This window comes from Gouania willdenowi, chromosome 1 (assembly GCF_900634775.1).
Source record: "Gouania willdenowi chromosome 1, fGouWil2.1, whole genome shotgun sequence".
NCBI lineage: Eukaryota > Metazoa > Chordata > Actinopteri > Blenniiformes > Gobiesocidae > Gouania > Gouania willdenowi.
In genome coordinates this window covers 14,567,127-14,582,737 of record NC_041044.1, presented here as the reverse complement: position 1 = coordinate 14,582,737, position 15,611 = coordinate 14,567,127, and the positions used below count along the sequence as shown (strand labels likewise).

General features: G+C 38.1%; 1 protein-coding gene across 1 annotated transcript; it reads right to left on the bottom strand.

Annotated features, from left to right (window-relative positions):
* Positions 1–242: 242 nt before the first annotated feature.
* Positions 243–14,113, bottom strand: arpc1b (actin related protein 2/3 complex, subunit 1B). The gene is made up of 10 exons (XM_028452755.1): positions 13,346–14,113; positions 12,768–12,882; positions 12,053–12,157; positions 7,785–8,007; positions 7,601–7,708; positions 5,137–5,370; positions 4,095–4,170; positions 3,660–3,859; positions 689–779; positions 243–595 (listed from the first exon to the last, which is right to left on the bottom strand). Exons 2-10 carry the CDS (start codon positions 12,829–12,831, stop codon positions 557–559), a joined length of 1,140 nt encoding a protein of 379 aa, XP_028308556.1. The 5' UTR covers positions 12,832–12,882; positions 13,346–14,113; the 3' UTR covers positions 243–556.
* Between the last annotated feature and the right edge of the window lie 1,498 nt (positions 14,114–15,611).

Here is a 15,611-nt window from a genome sequence, read left to right as displayed (position 1 = left end):
ATAATTATGTTAATCAACCATACACGTTAATTATTAACATTAATATTAAAATATGTATATAATTGATTACTAATACAGATTTGTACACCAGTTATACATATTGGGGATACTTTTATTCTTTATATATAGCTCACAGCGTCTGACTTTTAATTGCTTAAGTTTCCCTGTGGCTGTAAATGTGACCAAACATGCATGTGGAAAATGACATAAAGTTGAGACACAACAACAAAAAACACGCTCGGTTAAATGCTGTAACTGCAGTCATTTATTAAATGCTTATTATGACCAGCATAAACAGAAAAGCATTGCAGCCCCTCATTAGGATTAATATCCAGCATCAGCTTTAAGCATTCAGCTTCGTCGCAGCTCATTGTGGTTGTTCACTTCTAATCACTAAGTACCATTTGCAGACCTATTGTCTTTTCCAAAGACTACACTACAAGTTTTTGAGTCTGATCGTTTGATGCAAGTTAGAATATTTTCCGATCAATGGCAGATAAGCTTCATGTATTCAAATAGCTGCTGTGCTTCATTATCTGCAGGATTAAACTTTATTTTAGACAATCTTCAAGTCCTTCATAGCAGACTCCAGAGTCTGAAACAACAAGAATTAAAAGGTGAAATATAGAGTTTGGGCTAAAATATAAAGATGTGAGTGCATAGATGTTGCTTTACGTGTGTGTGTTACCTTCACATCCCAGAGGCACATTCCTCCATCCATGCCTGTGGTGCAGAACCTGGTGCAATTGTTTTTTCCTCCATTCAGCACTGAGATTTGGCTAAAACCAAAATTTGGCAAGGTGACAGCAGGTTTATACAGTAGACAATGACCATTCTTACTTAAAGCTGCAGTCTGCAACTCTTAAAAAAGTGACTTTTTGTCATATTTGCTAAAGCTGTCACTATGTAAGGACAGCTTTACATGAAACTAGTAGTTTGTGTGAAAAAAACAGGCTCATTGATTCCCCCCTGCTGCTCCTACAGCCTTTGGCAGTTTGCCAGAATGCACCGCGACCGAGCAAAAAGAACCAATCAGAGCCAGGATTGTGTTTAATGGGCTGTCTGACAGCTGTTGCTCACAGTCCCCGCCCCTTTCCCGGGCTGGAGCACCGTCTTTTTTACAGTGTATGGTCTGGAGGACTGGAACATGGAATTGTTGATTTTTCTGCTTGAAAGGTAATTACTACTGTTTGATTTACATTATGTTTGATTTGTAATTGTTACACTAGAACTTTGTGGTGCATGTGTTGTTCGTGTGTGCGCAGCAGCATGTGGCTGCTGTATGTGACACTGTGTTGTTGCTGCTGCTGCTGCTGAGGTGTGTGCACATTGAGAGAGAGAAGAGCTGCAGTAATATGCTTTTAACAGAGCATGTTATATTACTGTGATGTTGCTGTCAAACTAACGTTAGCTTGTTAGCCCCTCTGAGGGAGGGACTTTGGAAGGCAGGGCAAGAGAGTAGCGGGGAGGGAGGGGGAGAGAGGGATCTGAGAGTTTACGGACTGCACCTTTAAGAGTCCATTCACAAGATAAAAAACAGATAAAGCACTGGCAAAAGGATCACCTCAACAAATATTCAATGCAATATTTACAGTATTTACAATTGTAATTACAATTATTTACAGTTTTTAAAAAAATACCTTCTTACATTTTTAACAATACCCTGATTAACCAGTTTTTTTGCTAATGATCACAAGTCTGACCCTTTTTCAACGACTTCTTTAGGTTAAGTTTGAACTGTTGCAAAGTACTACTCTCTTTAACAGTTAAATGGCAACAAGTTCCACATCCCTGCAGCTTTCACAGAGAAGCAATACTAGAGAACCTAAAGGTCACACAACAGTCTCCTCTAGAGGAGGCTCACGTTGTTCTAAGTCCTGCCTCTGCACAACATTTCATGAACATTCTCAGGGGCTGTGAGGCCAAATCATCAAGAATTTTATACACTGAACTGACATTCGAAAACAAAGTAAAATTTTCAAACGTTAATAATTTATACTCTTCACAATTTTACAGTAGTGGTATGAAACAGGTTATTTATCTACTGTTTTGAGTGCCTGTTTGTACACCTAGTTGTGATGCAATAAGTAAGATGTGAAAATATCATCGCATGCATATAAAGCTTGGCTGCATCTGTGCTCATTTGAGGGCGAATATATCTGAACTGGGATAAATAAAATTTTATAGTTTATATGAATTTTGAAAAGTGCTTTTTAAATGACAGTGTCCTGTCCAACACTCCGCCCAAATACTTAACAGACTCTGTGTTTAGAATTCTTGTTCCTTTTACGATAATTTCCCGCGCAGAGTGAGAAGCATTCCTTATTGAAAAAAACATGCTGACAGTTTTGCTAAAATTTACTGTCAAGCATGATTGCACCATCTAATCTGAGATTTTTTCATTCGCTCCTTGGAGCACAGCTGCTGCTTTCTCACTTGATTTCACATGGACATATATCACGGCGTCATCGGCATACATTTGTACGTGAACTTCAGGACAAATAGATGGAAGATCATTTATATAAACACTGAACAACTTTTTCACTTCCGATACTGCAGCCTTGAGCATTGGTCGATACCGATATCAATCCGATACAATATCAGCACGAATCATACATACTTTTATTACTTATTTTGTAGTGTGGAATGTTAGAAAAGGTTTGATCTAGTGATGTCACTCAAACAGAGAACAATAGTCAGCAACAGTAGGTATGAGAAAAACTGACTAATTTATTATGAACCAATTGGTTACATACATTTTAACCTTCAACATAATATCTACAGTATTCTACAACTGAATAAATATAATATATATCGGAGATTTTAGATGCAGTCTGATAAAATCCGATATCCGATGTCAATATTGGATATGGACACTTCTAATGGGTATGATATTTACAACTCAAGTGAATATAAAGAAATAGAATTATTAAACGCGGGACGTGATGTTAAATGCCAAAGGTGGTAACCACATAAGGTTTACCATGTGAGAGTGGCATGAGAGCTGTTTCTCAGATATGGGAAGGATGTAATTTGGGACCCATCAATAGTAGTATTCCTTTGAATCAGGGGATGTTTCGGTCTTTTAAACACTAGACATCCTCATCAAAGGTGGCCAGCTACAGGGTGATCAAGCTTGAGCTTCCGTCCCATATCTGCTTCCTATCTGCAGCTTTGGGGCGCTTCACTCTCGGTCTGTGCCCTATGATTCTCTTCTGCTGCTCTTTGCTCTCTTCCTCTGGAGTAAACAATCATGAAATAGAACCAATTTTTTCTATTCAAAGTGCAAAAAGGGTCGCTCTGGAAATTAAAACCATATCATGTCATCATCATGGCATTCTTCAAAACAACATTCCTACATGTGCATGAACTTTGAATAAAAAGTCTACAACGCCCAGAATTAAGACATGGACATGTTCTTTTTCAACAATATTAGCATGGCTACATTTTGTAGCAGCAGTTGAGACCTATGGACATTGACTATGTCTGCTGATAAACAACAGATCTAGAACTCTGAAGTTTAAATACCACAATATCTTGTCGTCCCACCCTTTGTAAAAATTTCCAAGGAAAAATGTAGATTTTCATCTCTAACTTTATACTCCTAATCTGTTCTCTTACTTTGGTAAATTTTCCATCGCACTTCACTCCGTCCTTACCTGATGCTGTTTTTGTGGAGTGTGCTCAGGTTCTTATCAGTGCTCTGAGTTTCTGAGGCACGACGGTCTAGGTTCTGGAAACGTTCCCTGGCACTAATGCCCTTCTGTGAAGCTTGCTTAGGAACATCCAGTTTGCCACCAAAAGTCAGGCTGCCCTTTGCCCCGTCGTATACAAACAGCACCGGGTAGCAGTCATGGCCCTAAAGGAATAGGAACATGTAAGTACGTCTATCATACTAAAATATTATTATAGAAATGAGACTTTTTAGACTACTTTAAAGACTTGAATAAATAAATACAATAAAATAAAAATGAAATCATCGAAATTTAGAGGGGAAAAAAGGTCTAAAAAATAGGGCAAGTAATAAGTGACATTCATACATTTTTTGATTAGAGCAGAATATGTGTCCTGAGATGTAATAAATAAATACTTACAGCTGCGACCAGGCTGTTCTCAGTAATGAAGGTGACACACAGGAGAGGAAGAGTCTCTGAGCTCAAGCTGTTCACCCTATGAGAGCCATAACAAAAGGTCAGGATACAACCCTTACACGCACACGCACACACACCCTTACACGCACACGCACACACACACAAGCTATTTATAGTAATATTTATACAAAAAGTACACAAAACTGAACAGAAATGCACAAAAAGGCTTCAAAAACACACAAAATGACTCCAAAAAATAAAAATAAAAAATACATTTCAGAAAAATACACCAAACAACAAAGATATGAAAATTAGTCAAAACACACAAAACGAAATATTTATACAAAAAAAAAAACACACACACAAAATGACAACAAAAATGCACAAAACTACATTAAAAAAATCACACAAAATGACACCAGAATCACACTACAATGGCAACAAAAAACTGTAATTATACAAAAAATCCACAAAAAAACAACTGAAAGATACAAAAATACACATAATGACAAAAAGTAAGAGTAAAAAAAGCAAAAAAACAACAACAAACACATTTATCATGCACATGTCCCATAGAATTAAACCAGGGAAATCGCACACACGATTTTACTTTGCACCCGCACATAAACGCCTTTATAACACTACAGAGTAGAGTATGTTCACCTCTTTGTACATCCAACCTTCAAACACATACTCATTTGGCCATAATTGCCATATTTACGTAGGCCCCCACTATATGAATACATACTTCCAACGGGCACTGTACTAGTAATTTAAAATACATGAAATAAATGTGTGCACTCATTGACAATAAAAAAAAAACGTGGAAAATGAGAAAAAGAAGTGACAAACACTGCAAATTGGAGGTCAAAGGTAAGGTTGTATATAGTAAAGCATAAAAATTTAAATATTTTGGATTTTTAAATTTTTTTTAGATAAGGCTATTACAAGACCCTTAAAACAAGTGCAAATATAACACACACACACACACACACACACACACACACACACACACACACAGGTAGGCGAACTGGCCCGCTCTTACGTGCGGGTCTTGCCGCCCTCTGCGAGTGACACAGTGGAATCATGTGAGGTCCAGGCCAGGCGGTTTCCAGATTGTGAGAAGCACACGCTGTGCACCCAACCTCCACCTCCTCCAGTCTGATCTGCAGCTCCAGAGGTTCCAGATTCAAAGAGCACCTCTCCAAACGGCATCTTGCTTCCCCAGGGAGTTGGTCCAGGTTTCTCCTCCACTTCCTTAATGTAGGCTGAAAACATTCTGTTGGACACAAGAGTTTGAATGAACACACAATCTGATTATTTAGATCTCATCACACGTAAAGGTTTACTTCCAAAAGTGTTGCAGAAAAGATTTTTAGAGAGAGAAGGGTAATATGATTTAATATGCCAGAACAACACTGAAAAGGATGAACATAACAATAACAGGTTAAATTATGGAACTGCCTAAAGAATGAAATAAAACAAAGCACCAACATAAACCAGTTTAAAAAGCTTTTGAAGTCATAAATCGTTGGTAAGTATAAGAAAAAAGAGCAACAATTTTACCCCGGACAGCAATAATATATAATATGTATATAATGGTAAAAAATATATTAATACTTAATAAACATAATAAAAGGTATTCTATAGAGAATATTATTAATTTAAATATTGCCACACTATATTTTGTATTTAAAATGTAATGATGAAATTTGTGTAGTAAATATTAAATACATTAAGTATTTTGTACATGATTGTGTGTATGTATGTATGTACAGTATATATGTACTGTATTTTTGTAGGTATGTAGGTATCAGTGACACGCAGTCAGGGTAGGCAAGGTAGGCAGTGCCTACTCAAGGGTCAGCATTTTGTGCTTTTCATAGCCCAAATGACAAAACATCACTATTTCCTGGTACGGCAGAGAAGCAGCACAGTCTCACTCCACTGTATGGCAGGAAGAGGCCACACCCCCTCCCAAAAGCACACTGCTACTCTGACACTGTTTCCATAGCGTGTTTTTATGTGTTTGCGCATGCGCAGTCAGTTCCCCAAGATGAAAACCATTTACATAAAAAGGCAGCACTCTACGCTGCCTTTAGACGTAACCGTGCTATGCTAAATGCTATATGTACGTTCACAGTGGATTAGTGAATTGATAAAACATGGCCGCTGCTGCTACGTTCTCTAGCTAGTGGGCGGGATAACACTACAGGCAGGATGACAGCGCTAGAGACGATAAATAAACTTTCTTTTGAGGAAAAACAACAGCTTTTAAAAGATGGGAGACCAACACCTGAGCTACCAGACCTTCAGCAAAGGAAAGGTCAGAAAATTGTTGGTATTTTCTACAGTGAAAGGTAGGATTGACTTTGTGGATGCTCCTCACTGAGGCTGTTCCGAGTTGTTGTTGTTGTCATTTTCTCCATGTTTCTGTGTTTCCAACACAAACAACAGATGCGCTGCCGTGTCATGAGATATATCTTGTTGGGAGAGTATGGAGGCTATATTAAATAATTGTTTATGTTTCTTTAATGGTGTTTATGATGTTTATTTTGTTAGATGGCTAAATGCTTGTTCATGTGGATCTTGATGGTATTATGAATTTCATATTTTGATAAGCGCATTGAGATGACTTTGTTGTAAATTGCTTCATACAAATAAAGTTGAATTGAATTGAATTAACACTTGCCAGCAGAAACATATGAAATTGTCATTGGTGTTGACAATGGTGGTCTCGATTTGCAACGCCCTGCCTACCCTACCCTAATGCTCAAGGCACGTCACTGGTAGGTATGTATGTGTGTATATATACGAATGCATACATGCTTGATGTGCGTGTATAAACCATGTACTGTGTACATAAAACTTAGAGTAGGATATTGAATGTGTATTGTAAAAATAGTAGTTTCCTAATTTTTTTTTTTTTTTTTGTGATATTATCTAGAGCCGTGTTTTGTTTTTGTGATAGGGTATAGGTGTGTATAAGCTTTTGCTTCAATCTACATTTTTTTGGCTGATGACTTAGACAGTTGAGTGTTGTTTGTTCTATTTTTTTGTTTTTCTGAAGACTGCCAAAAGAAAAATTCAAATTCAAAGAACGCATTTATTTTTCATAAAATTAGCATTTCCATTATTAGATAGAGGATAGATAAGGAACTCTAATGACCTACAGCCCCCATAGACCCTATAATATCACTATATTTATGTATATATAAATAGTCTGTCCATTCATGTACGTATATATACATATAGTACATAGGTGTGTATATAGATATATGTAAAATTTCCCCTTTTATAATACTTATAACCTAATTGTAAATGTAGTTCTACATATATATAGTGAAACCCTATTTTTATTCTATTTTATTGTTTTTCACATGACAAATGTTGCTATATCATACATTTATTCTTTTTGTGTGTACATTGTTCTATGTCACACTGGCTTTGACAATGCAAACTTGTTTCCCATGCTAATAAAGCTGTTTTGAATTGAATTGAATATACACCTGCATTTGAAATCACAGGATCCAGCAGCCAGCAGCACATTGTTTGGATGCCAGTCCAAACTCAGGATAGTAGAGCGAATTGGTTTCTTGATGTGCTTACACACCCACCTGCATGAAATAACAGAGAATGCCTGAACATCCAAAACTGCTTGATCACATGCAGACATCCAACCCTCATCCTCACCAGTCGTTTTCCTGCTCAAAGTAGCAGATGGAGATGAGACGGGATCCGCTGCCGACAGCAAACTTGTTCTCCTTTGGAGACCACTTGACGCAGCGAGCTGCACGGTTGATCCTCAGGATGACCAGAGTTGGTTTCCAGGCACCATCTTTCATAGTCCACACATAAGCATTGCGGTCTGCTCCACAAGTAACAATGCGGTTACTGTCGGGGGCCCAATCAATACCTGCGAGGGGACGGATGTTGGTTTTTACAAAATAACACTGAGCCTCGAGTCTTCAAACATAGAGATCACATGACGCAAGCTTTCCAGGTGGTAGAAGCATCGATACATACCGACACTCAAGCCTGGATGGTTGAATGAATGATTGTATTAGAGATTTAATTTAAAATGAAAATGACATTTGCGTAGAACATCTACTTTTACTAAAAGTGCACATCCAAACCTTCTGAAATTGGGATTAAATAAATCAGATATGACAATGTTACATGTCCTTTCACCCATATTGTTGCACATGAGAAAAAAAAAAAAAAAAAAAAAATAAGGGATGAGGTTTAAATAAGTGTGCTCATTTAAAGCCACACCGCAGACTTTTTGACTTAAAGAGTTGACGAATATGAGTTATTTTAAATTATTCCGCAGGCCAATATACAGCGCTTGACAGTGTCAATGCTACAAGCGGGGGGCTTCCCTCTTGAAATACCGCCCATGTAAGTTTAAGGGAGACGGACCGTCGTTGGCTAGGTCATGTGACCTGGAGAATGCCTGGAGAACATTTCACCTTACAGCAGTCACATGACCACAGTGTCTGATATACTCATGGAGCTAAGGCTTTTGCTAGTATTGTTCACTAAGTGGTGATTTTTGGTCACGCCATCACTTCATCGCTCCACTGACGCGATGACCAGGGAACTGTGTGTGTGTGTGTGTGTGTGTGTGCGCGTGTGTGTGTGTGTGTGTGTGTAGAATAGACACACAACTTACGAAGTTACTAAAGGATAAGTTCGCTCAGAATATAGGCCTATTCAAGAAGTTAACCACTTTAATTTTGCCCCGATAAATTGAGGAAGTGTAGTAGTGTAGTACAGCCCTGTTACGCCTGGTGCCTTATTGTGTTTATTGTGTTGGTGGAGGAGTGAGAGCTCTTCCACAATTTAATATCTATCCCAAGGAGCAGGACAGCAGGGAGTGGCCATCACCAAGGATGCTGATTGGTTCTCCCCAGGGTGTGGCCCTACATAAGGACTGTCTACCCCAGAAGCTGGTGGAGAGCAGTAGTGGCTGTGTGACTCTCCCTTGTTTGCTGTCCACCAAGTGTGTATCTGGCTGTGTGAAGTGTGTGTGTATTCAGTGTCCCTGGTTTACCCAGCGTTTTGAGTTATTTCCTTGTATTCAGTGTTCCTGGTTTACTTAACGTTTTGAGTTTGAACTGCACCTGGAATTATTGTTTGTATTTTGTAAAGAAGCTGTAGGGGTGAGCTGCCATTTCATTTCCTGTTTTCTAGTGTTTTTGTGTACAGGCTTAATATAGGAGTTTATTTATTATTTTGGCCTTGGTTCACCCTGATGTTTATGCTTCTGTTTTTGTGTTTAATTGTTGGGCAATAAATGACCTTTGCCTTATTCAATTCTCTGTGTTTCTTTGAAACGTGTTTGTTCCTACCCTAGACAAGGGACGTAACACCCTCTACTGCAGCCCTCTGCACTGTAGCTGGAGGGAGCAGGGAGGGGCTGCTGCCTCAGCTCCACAGACCGTGAAGGACGGGAGAGTTGTTGCTTGAAGTCCCTTAAAAAGTTAAAATTTTTCATCTTTGAGCGACAAAGTCGCGCTTCACCTCGTCGCTCAAATCACGCAAGTCACGTCACGTGAGGGGGGATAACATGAGGTCTGAATGCACATTCAGGCATTTTGCGTAAGCGACAGATTCCTACTTACATAAAACTAACTTTACTTTTCTTTAATAGTGAGTCGATGATCTCAACTACTGTCTGCATACACAATCAAAAGACAAGGACTGAGTGACTGCTGATTTTTGCGACAGTGCTGCGGTGCTTGTGGACACGAGGGGGCACTTGACGTGAAAGTTACAGATCTAGCGCCCCCTAGTGGCCACAAGCTACACGGTGTTGCTTTAATCAGATTGGTTGGTCTGTAGCTTTAATTTTCTATGGAGAAACTCTTAAATATGATTATTTTATAATCATATTTATGATTATTTTATGATCATATTTATACTAGTTATTTGATTATTGATAGTGTAGTGATTCTAAACTATTTCTACAAGGGTGACCAAAGCTTTTTATGGGTCCATAAATTATTATGGATTTGTGTTCCTGTATTTTTTAATTCAAAGTTTTAAAATACACAAACTTTCAATGATAATGGTTCACATCTGAACCCTTTTGACACCTAGTAAGACGACCATTCCATTTATTTTATTAATTTTACTACCTTCCTTGACATGTTTTATGCTTCTTAATTTATTTTTATATTTCGTGTTTTATGCCTTTTAATTTATTTTGTATTTTAAATGTAGTTTTTTTTTTTTTTTTTTTAATCTCATGAGCTGTTGTGTATTTTATTTTCGTCTGTACAGCACTTTGGTGAGTTGTGGTTACAAATAAAGTTGGATTGGGTTGGATTGGGCATCATTGTCAGTGTGGAAGTAATGAAGATATTAAAATATCTTGTGTTTTAATTAAATTGAAAGTGGACATTTACATGAGAATTATTCATTCAGTCCATTATTCTATTACATTAAACAGCTACAGATATCTAATGTGTCATCCCCGCTCACTCTAAATGTGCATTTTTTTATGTGTTTTGATACAAACGTATCCTTTAACGCTCAAATAAAGCAAATTTCAAGGACAGCCTTCATCCACCTCCGTAATAGCTCTACAATCAGGAAGATCTGGACTCAGAAAAACTGATGCATTCGTCACATCTAAACTAAGTTATTGTAACTCTTTACTGTCATAACATCCTAGTAAACTCATTTAAAAACCTCCATTAATCCAGAATGCTGCAGTGAGAGTATGAACAGGTACAAGCAGGAGAGAGCATAGTTCTCCTGTATTCATTGGCTTCCTGTAAAATCGAGAAGAGAATTGAAAATCCTAATTTTAGCATAGAAAGCTCTTAATAATAAAGCTCCAGTGCATCTTTAAGACCTGTTAGTGTTCTGTTTTCCAACTAGAACACTTCACTCCAATCTCCTGGTTTACTGGATTTTCTTAGTGTACGAGTATTTAAAAGTGGAACCGAAGGACGAACGTTCCGCTATCAGTCTCCTCCCTTCTTATCTTCTAAACTACTTGTTTGAAAAGGTGTATAATTAAGACTATTTCATTGCTCTCTCTTCCCGACTCAGTCTGCTCTCACTTGAGTGGGATCTGGGATGGAGGTGAAGCTAGAGGACCACGCCTAGCCCGTCACGTTGTGGTGTCTGATTTATGGTCTTATTGCAAACTTCTTTGTCCCTACACTAGCTCTCTAATCCTTAAGTGGTTTCTCTCACAGTTTAGCTACTTCTCTCTCCACTTCAGATAAATCCAACCATATATTAATGATCTAGCAACCCAAAAATAGATTTAAAAACGGCTTTAAACCTTATTACGTGTAAATGTTGATGCTATAACGTGTTTCTGTCTCTTTCATTTACATTTATCATGGCATTGGAGCTGAGGGTTCCTGATTTGTGGTTTGCCATTCATTATGTTCAGTTCTTCTCTTACTTCTCCAGTAACCCAAACCAGTTTGGCAGATGGCTACCACTTCTTCCTGTTTTTTCCTCTCCTTCGTCGCAGAGGCTTGCCCACGTCAATGTGTTTTTTTTTGTTGAAAACACAACTTTATATTTTGTGATGAGTGCATTGAGAAGACTTGTTGTAATTGGTGCTATATACAGTAAATAAAGTTGAATTGAATTGAATATTATCTGCTATGGCCTGGCCACCTTTCCAGCGTTGCTCCTGGTTCTGGTTATAACATGTTGTTTCTAACTTAAAGGTTTATAAATGTTGTCTTATGTCTGTTTTATGTGTTTTGATTGGTCCATTGTATTTTCTCTGTAAAATAATTCCAGAATATGGGATTTAATGGTAAAAAGAACTTCAATGACCACAAACAACAATAAGAAATGATTTTTGTTTAACACTGATAGTGATACTGTAGCTTATTCATTGCATGACAGTTAGGATACGTATAGCAACATGGATTTAATTATATCAGTTCTTTAGAAGGAACTTTTTCTGAGTATTGTCTTACCTGTCACCTGCCCATTATGCTCTTTCAGTTCATGGATCCTCGTCCACTTGGTGCCATCTTTCTGGTAGATGTGAACCTCATGGTTATTGGGACATAGTGCAATCTCTAAAACACAAAAGTTGTGTTAACAAAATGAGTCGTAACAGCATAAAACACAGTACGTTGTGAAGTGCCTGAGTTCAGCAGGAGGAAAACAAACAAACCAAAGTATATACAGGACCTGCCTGCAAGCAATGACAGACACATGATGTCTTTAAATAAACAGTGAGCAAGAAGTGCAACTGTTCTTTCGTTAACGTTATAGCCAAGTCTTTATGTTTTACCCAGCACATTAGGCAAAGGCTGCATTTGTCCAGGAATGGCAGTGTGGGTGCTTTAGTCAGCAATTTTGTCTAAAAGATATAGAGTTCATTGAGTCACTGACATGACCACAGGCACTTGTTACATCTGCTTTGCTGAGATACTAAAGCGCTGATAATTAAAGCCAAATAAGGTGAGGATTTCCTCTCCTTAGTGGAGTACAAGAACCTTTCAGAGGCCTTCTGCTGGTGCAGGAAACGGAAAATACCTTAGCTCGCCTGAGAGCCAATCACAAACCTCTTTATTACAAAATTTGCTCTCTGGTGCAGCAAAGTTAGAGCATGAAGGGTCGAATGCCAGTAACTGAAATATGACTTAAAAATCCTCCAGATTAGACAGATCAGTGGCTACTTACGCGACCGATCTTTGTTCCAGGCATGACAGCTAATGGGTTCCAGCAGGAAGCTGTGGTACGCCATGGCCAATCAGATGTTAGAAACAGATCAGGAAGTGAGGAGCGGAGTCAGAGGCTGGTGGGCAGCAGTGGAGCAGAGAAAAAAAAGAGAAGTCACAAAACTCAAAAAAGAGCAACCAAAAAAAGAAAAATGTATTTTTGTTTAACGCTATAACCACGCAACATAAGACGGAAGATATTTAAGGGCGACAAAAACTCAAATCTGAAACTAACAGTTAATATCTCTCGATCTAGGATAAATCAAGACATTTAGGAGGAATTATAGCAAACATGCAGAGCAGGAGGAATACACATTCTTTAAGCTAACATCCACCATTACTTTCAAATCTATGAATTGATAACATGGAAAGATGTTTGTCATAAATAACCACTATTTCTGCATCTATGAGCATGTCAAGATGGTTTGCCTGTTGGTCTTCTCTTTACTTTCCTGAACATGTATCATACTTCCAAAGTGTTTGCCGGGCTCTAAAGTCGTGTAAGCTCTCTCAGTCAACTGGTAAATATGCTCTACTTACCCAGAGGGCAGGGCAGTGATGAAGAAGAGATAAAAAAAAAAACAGCAGAAATAGAGGAAAAGTGAAAACAGTGGAGAGAGAGAGGAAGGTCTACAGAAAAAGAGGGTGTTCAGCTCGCGGACTCTGGCCAGTCAACGCGAACGCCAACGACAGAGTGAGCACAAGAATAGAGTAGTCAAGCTAAAGAGGAGAAGAAAAAGTCAGAGGAGGAAGTGGAGGAGGGTACAGAGAGGCAAAGATGTACGGGAAGTTGAGTGTGTGTGTGTGTGTGTGTGTGTGCGTGTGTGTGTGTGTGTGTGTGCGTGTGCTCAGGGAGAGAGGAAAATCATGGTGCAAGGAATGTGGAAGGTGTTGAATAGGAATCCAACTTTGAGTATTTCACCGGGAACAGAATGAAAGGGGGAGACAGAAAGGGAGGAGCATGGACACAGTACAATGTAATAGAAAAAGGAGGTGGCTTAAAGGGGATGTGAAAAGACACAGAAAAGAAGGGGGAGGGACTTAGTTCTGCTCGGCACAGAGAAAGAGGAAGCAGCACTGAAGTAGGAAGAGAATAAATGTCTATGCAGATAGGAAATGGGTGGCGACCACAACAGACAAATCACATCTTATATTTACTGCGTAATAACGTCTGTGAAGTTTGAGTGAGAATTGAATATGATAACAACCTTTTGGAAGTTCTTTAAGTATTTCATCCATTTTTTTAATGATTTGTATACTTCTTTGTTCAGAATAATCAAGTCTTATTTTTTAAACTAATCATTCCCCCTGCTTAGAAATATAAAGTCCAAAGACAGGGTTACTAAAATTAAAATAGTAAATTTTATAACCAAAAAATAAAAAAAGAAAGAAAAGAAGAAAACTAGACAGAAATAATGTTAAGGAAAAAATACCAAAACTAATTGTATCCTATCAGTGTCAGATCAAGGTAGTGTAAGTGAGTAGGACATCATGTAAAATGAGAATAAGAATAATCTGTGTGAAGTTTAGATAAATCAACAACAGTTAAAATTATTACAACAAAATTAGATGAATGTCAAAAGAATAAAATATTTCACTGTGAAAATGAACATAGCTATAGTTATATAGTCCCACTAACTTGAATAAATGAAATAATGTAAATGTTTACAGTATGTGTTGTATGTGACAATTCAATAGACTGTGAATGCAAACTACCTTTAAGTTATGTATTGTACCTTGTAGTAAATGGTCTCTCTAAATGAAACTAGTGCATATATAAATAAATACTAATCCGAGGGATAAATACACCCCCCGCCCCCAACCCAGGATTAGTAATGTTGGAGTAATGGATTACTAGTCCTATTCATAAAGTCTTACAGTTATGGCTGGCTTACGTAAACATGAGCCCTTTTCTAAAGAGATGCTGCTGAAACGCAAACAATCAGCTGCTTTATTATTATTGTTAGCCTTGTGACCGTTTCCTACCCTGCAGTGTAGGCTTCCTATGCTACAGCAAGTCTCTCATCCTTTAAAACTATACAGTCCCCTCCAAAAGTATTGGAACGTCGAGGTCAATTTCTTTGTTTTTGTTTTCTACTGAAGACATTTGGGTTTCAGATCAAAACATTAATATGACACAAAAGTTCAGAATTCCAGCTTTTATTTGATGGTATTTACATCTAGATGTGTTCAACAGGACATAGCTCCTTTGGTTTGAACCCACCCACTTTTCAAGTGAGCAAAAGTATTGGAATAGATTATTAAATTTACTTAAAGTGAATAACATTTAATATTTGGTGGCATAACCCTTACTTGCAATAACTGCATCAAGCCTGTGACCCATTGACTTCACCAGACAGTTGCATTCTTCATGTGAAATGCTTTTCCAGGCCTTTACTGCAGCCTCTCTCAGTTCTTGTTTGTTTCTGGGGTTTCCCCCTTCAGGAGGTAAAATATATGATCTATTGGGTTAAGGACTTGGCCAGTCTAAGGCCTTCCACTTTTTCCCCTGATGAAGTCCTTTGTTGTGCTGTCAGTGCGTTTTTGGTCATTGTCTTGTTGCATGATGATGCTTCTCCCGATTAGTTTGGATGCATTTTTCTGTAAATTGCCAGACAAAATGGTTTTGTAGACTTCAGGATTCATTCTGCTGCTACCATCATGAGTTACATCATCAATAAAGACTCGTGAGCCCGTCCCAGAAGCAGCCATGCAAGCCCAAGTGATGACGTTGCCTCCACCATGCTTCACAGTTGAGCTTGTGTGTTTTGGATCATAAGCAGATCTGTTCTTTCTCCATACTTTG

Excerpts from the sequence above, each read along its gene's own strand:
- arpc1b (XM_028452755.1), bottom strand. The coding sequence starts at position 12,831 with ATGGCGTACCACAGCTTCCTGCTGGAACCCATTAGCTGTCATGCCTGG. Across the intron at positions 12,158-12,767 it reads CTGGAACAAAGATCGGTCGC|AGATTGCACTATGTCCCAAT; the intron begins GTAAGTAGCCAC and ends TTTGTGTTTTAG. Across the intron at positions 780-3,659 it reads CTCCACAAAAACAGCATCAG|CCAAATCTCAGTGCTGAATG; the intron begins GTAAGGACGGAG and ends TTTTGGTTTTAG.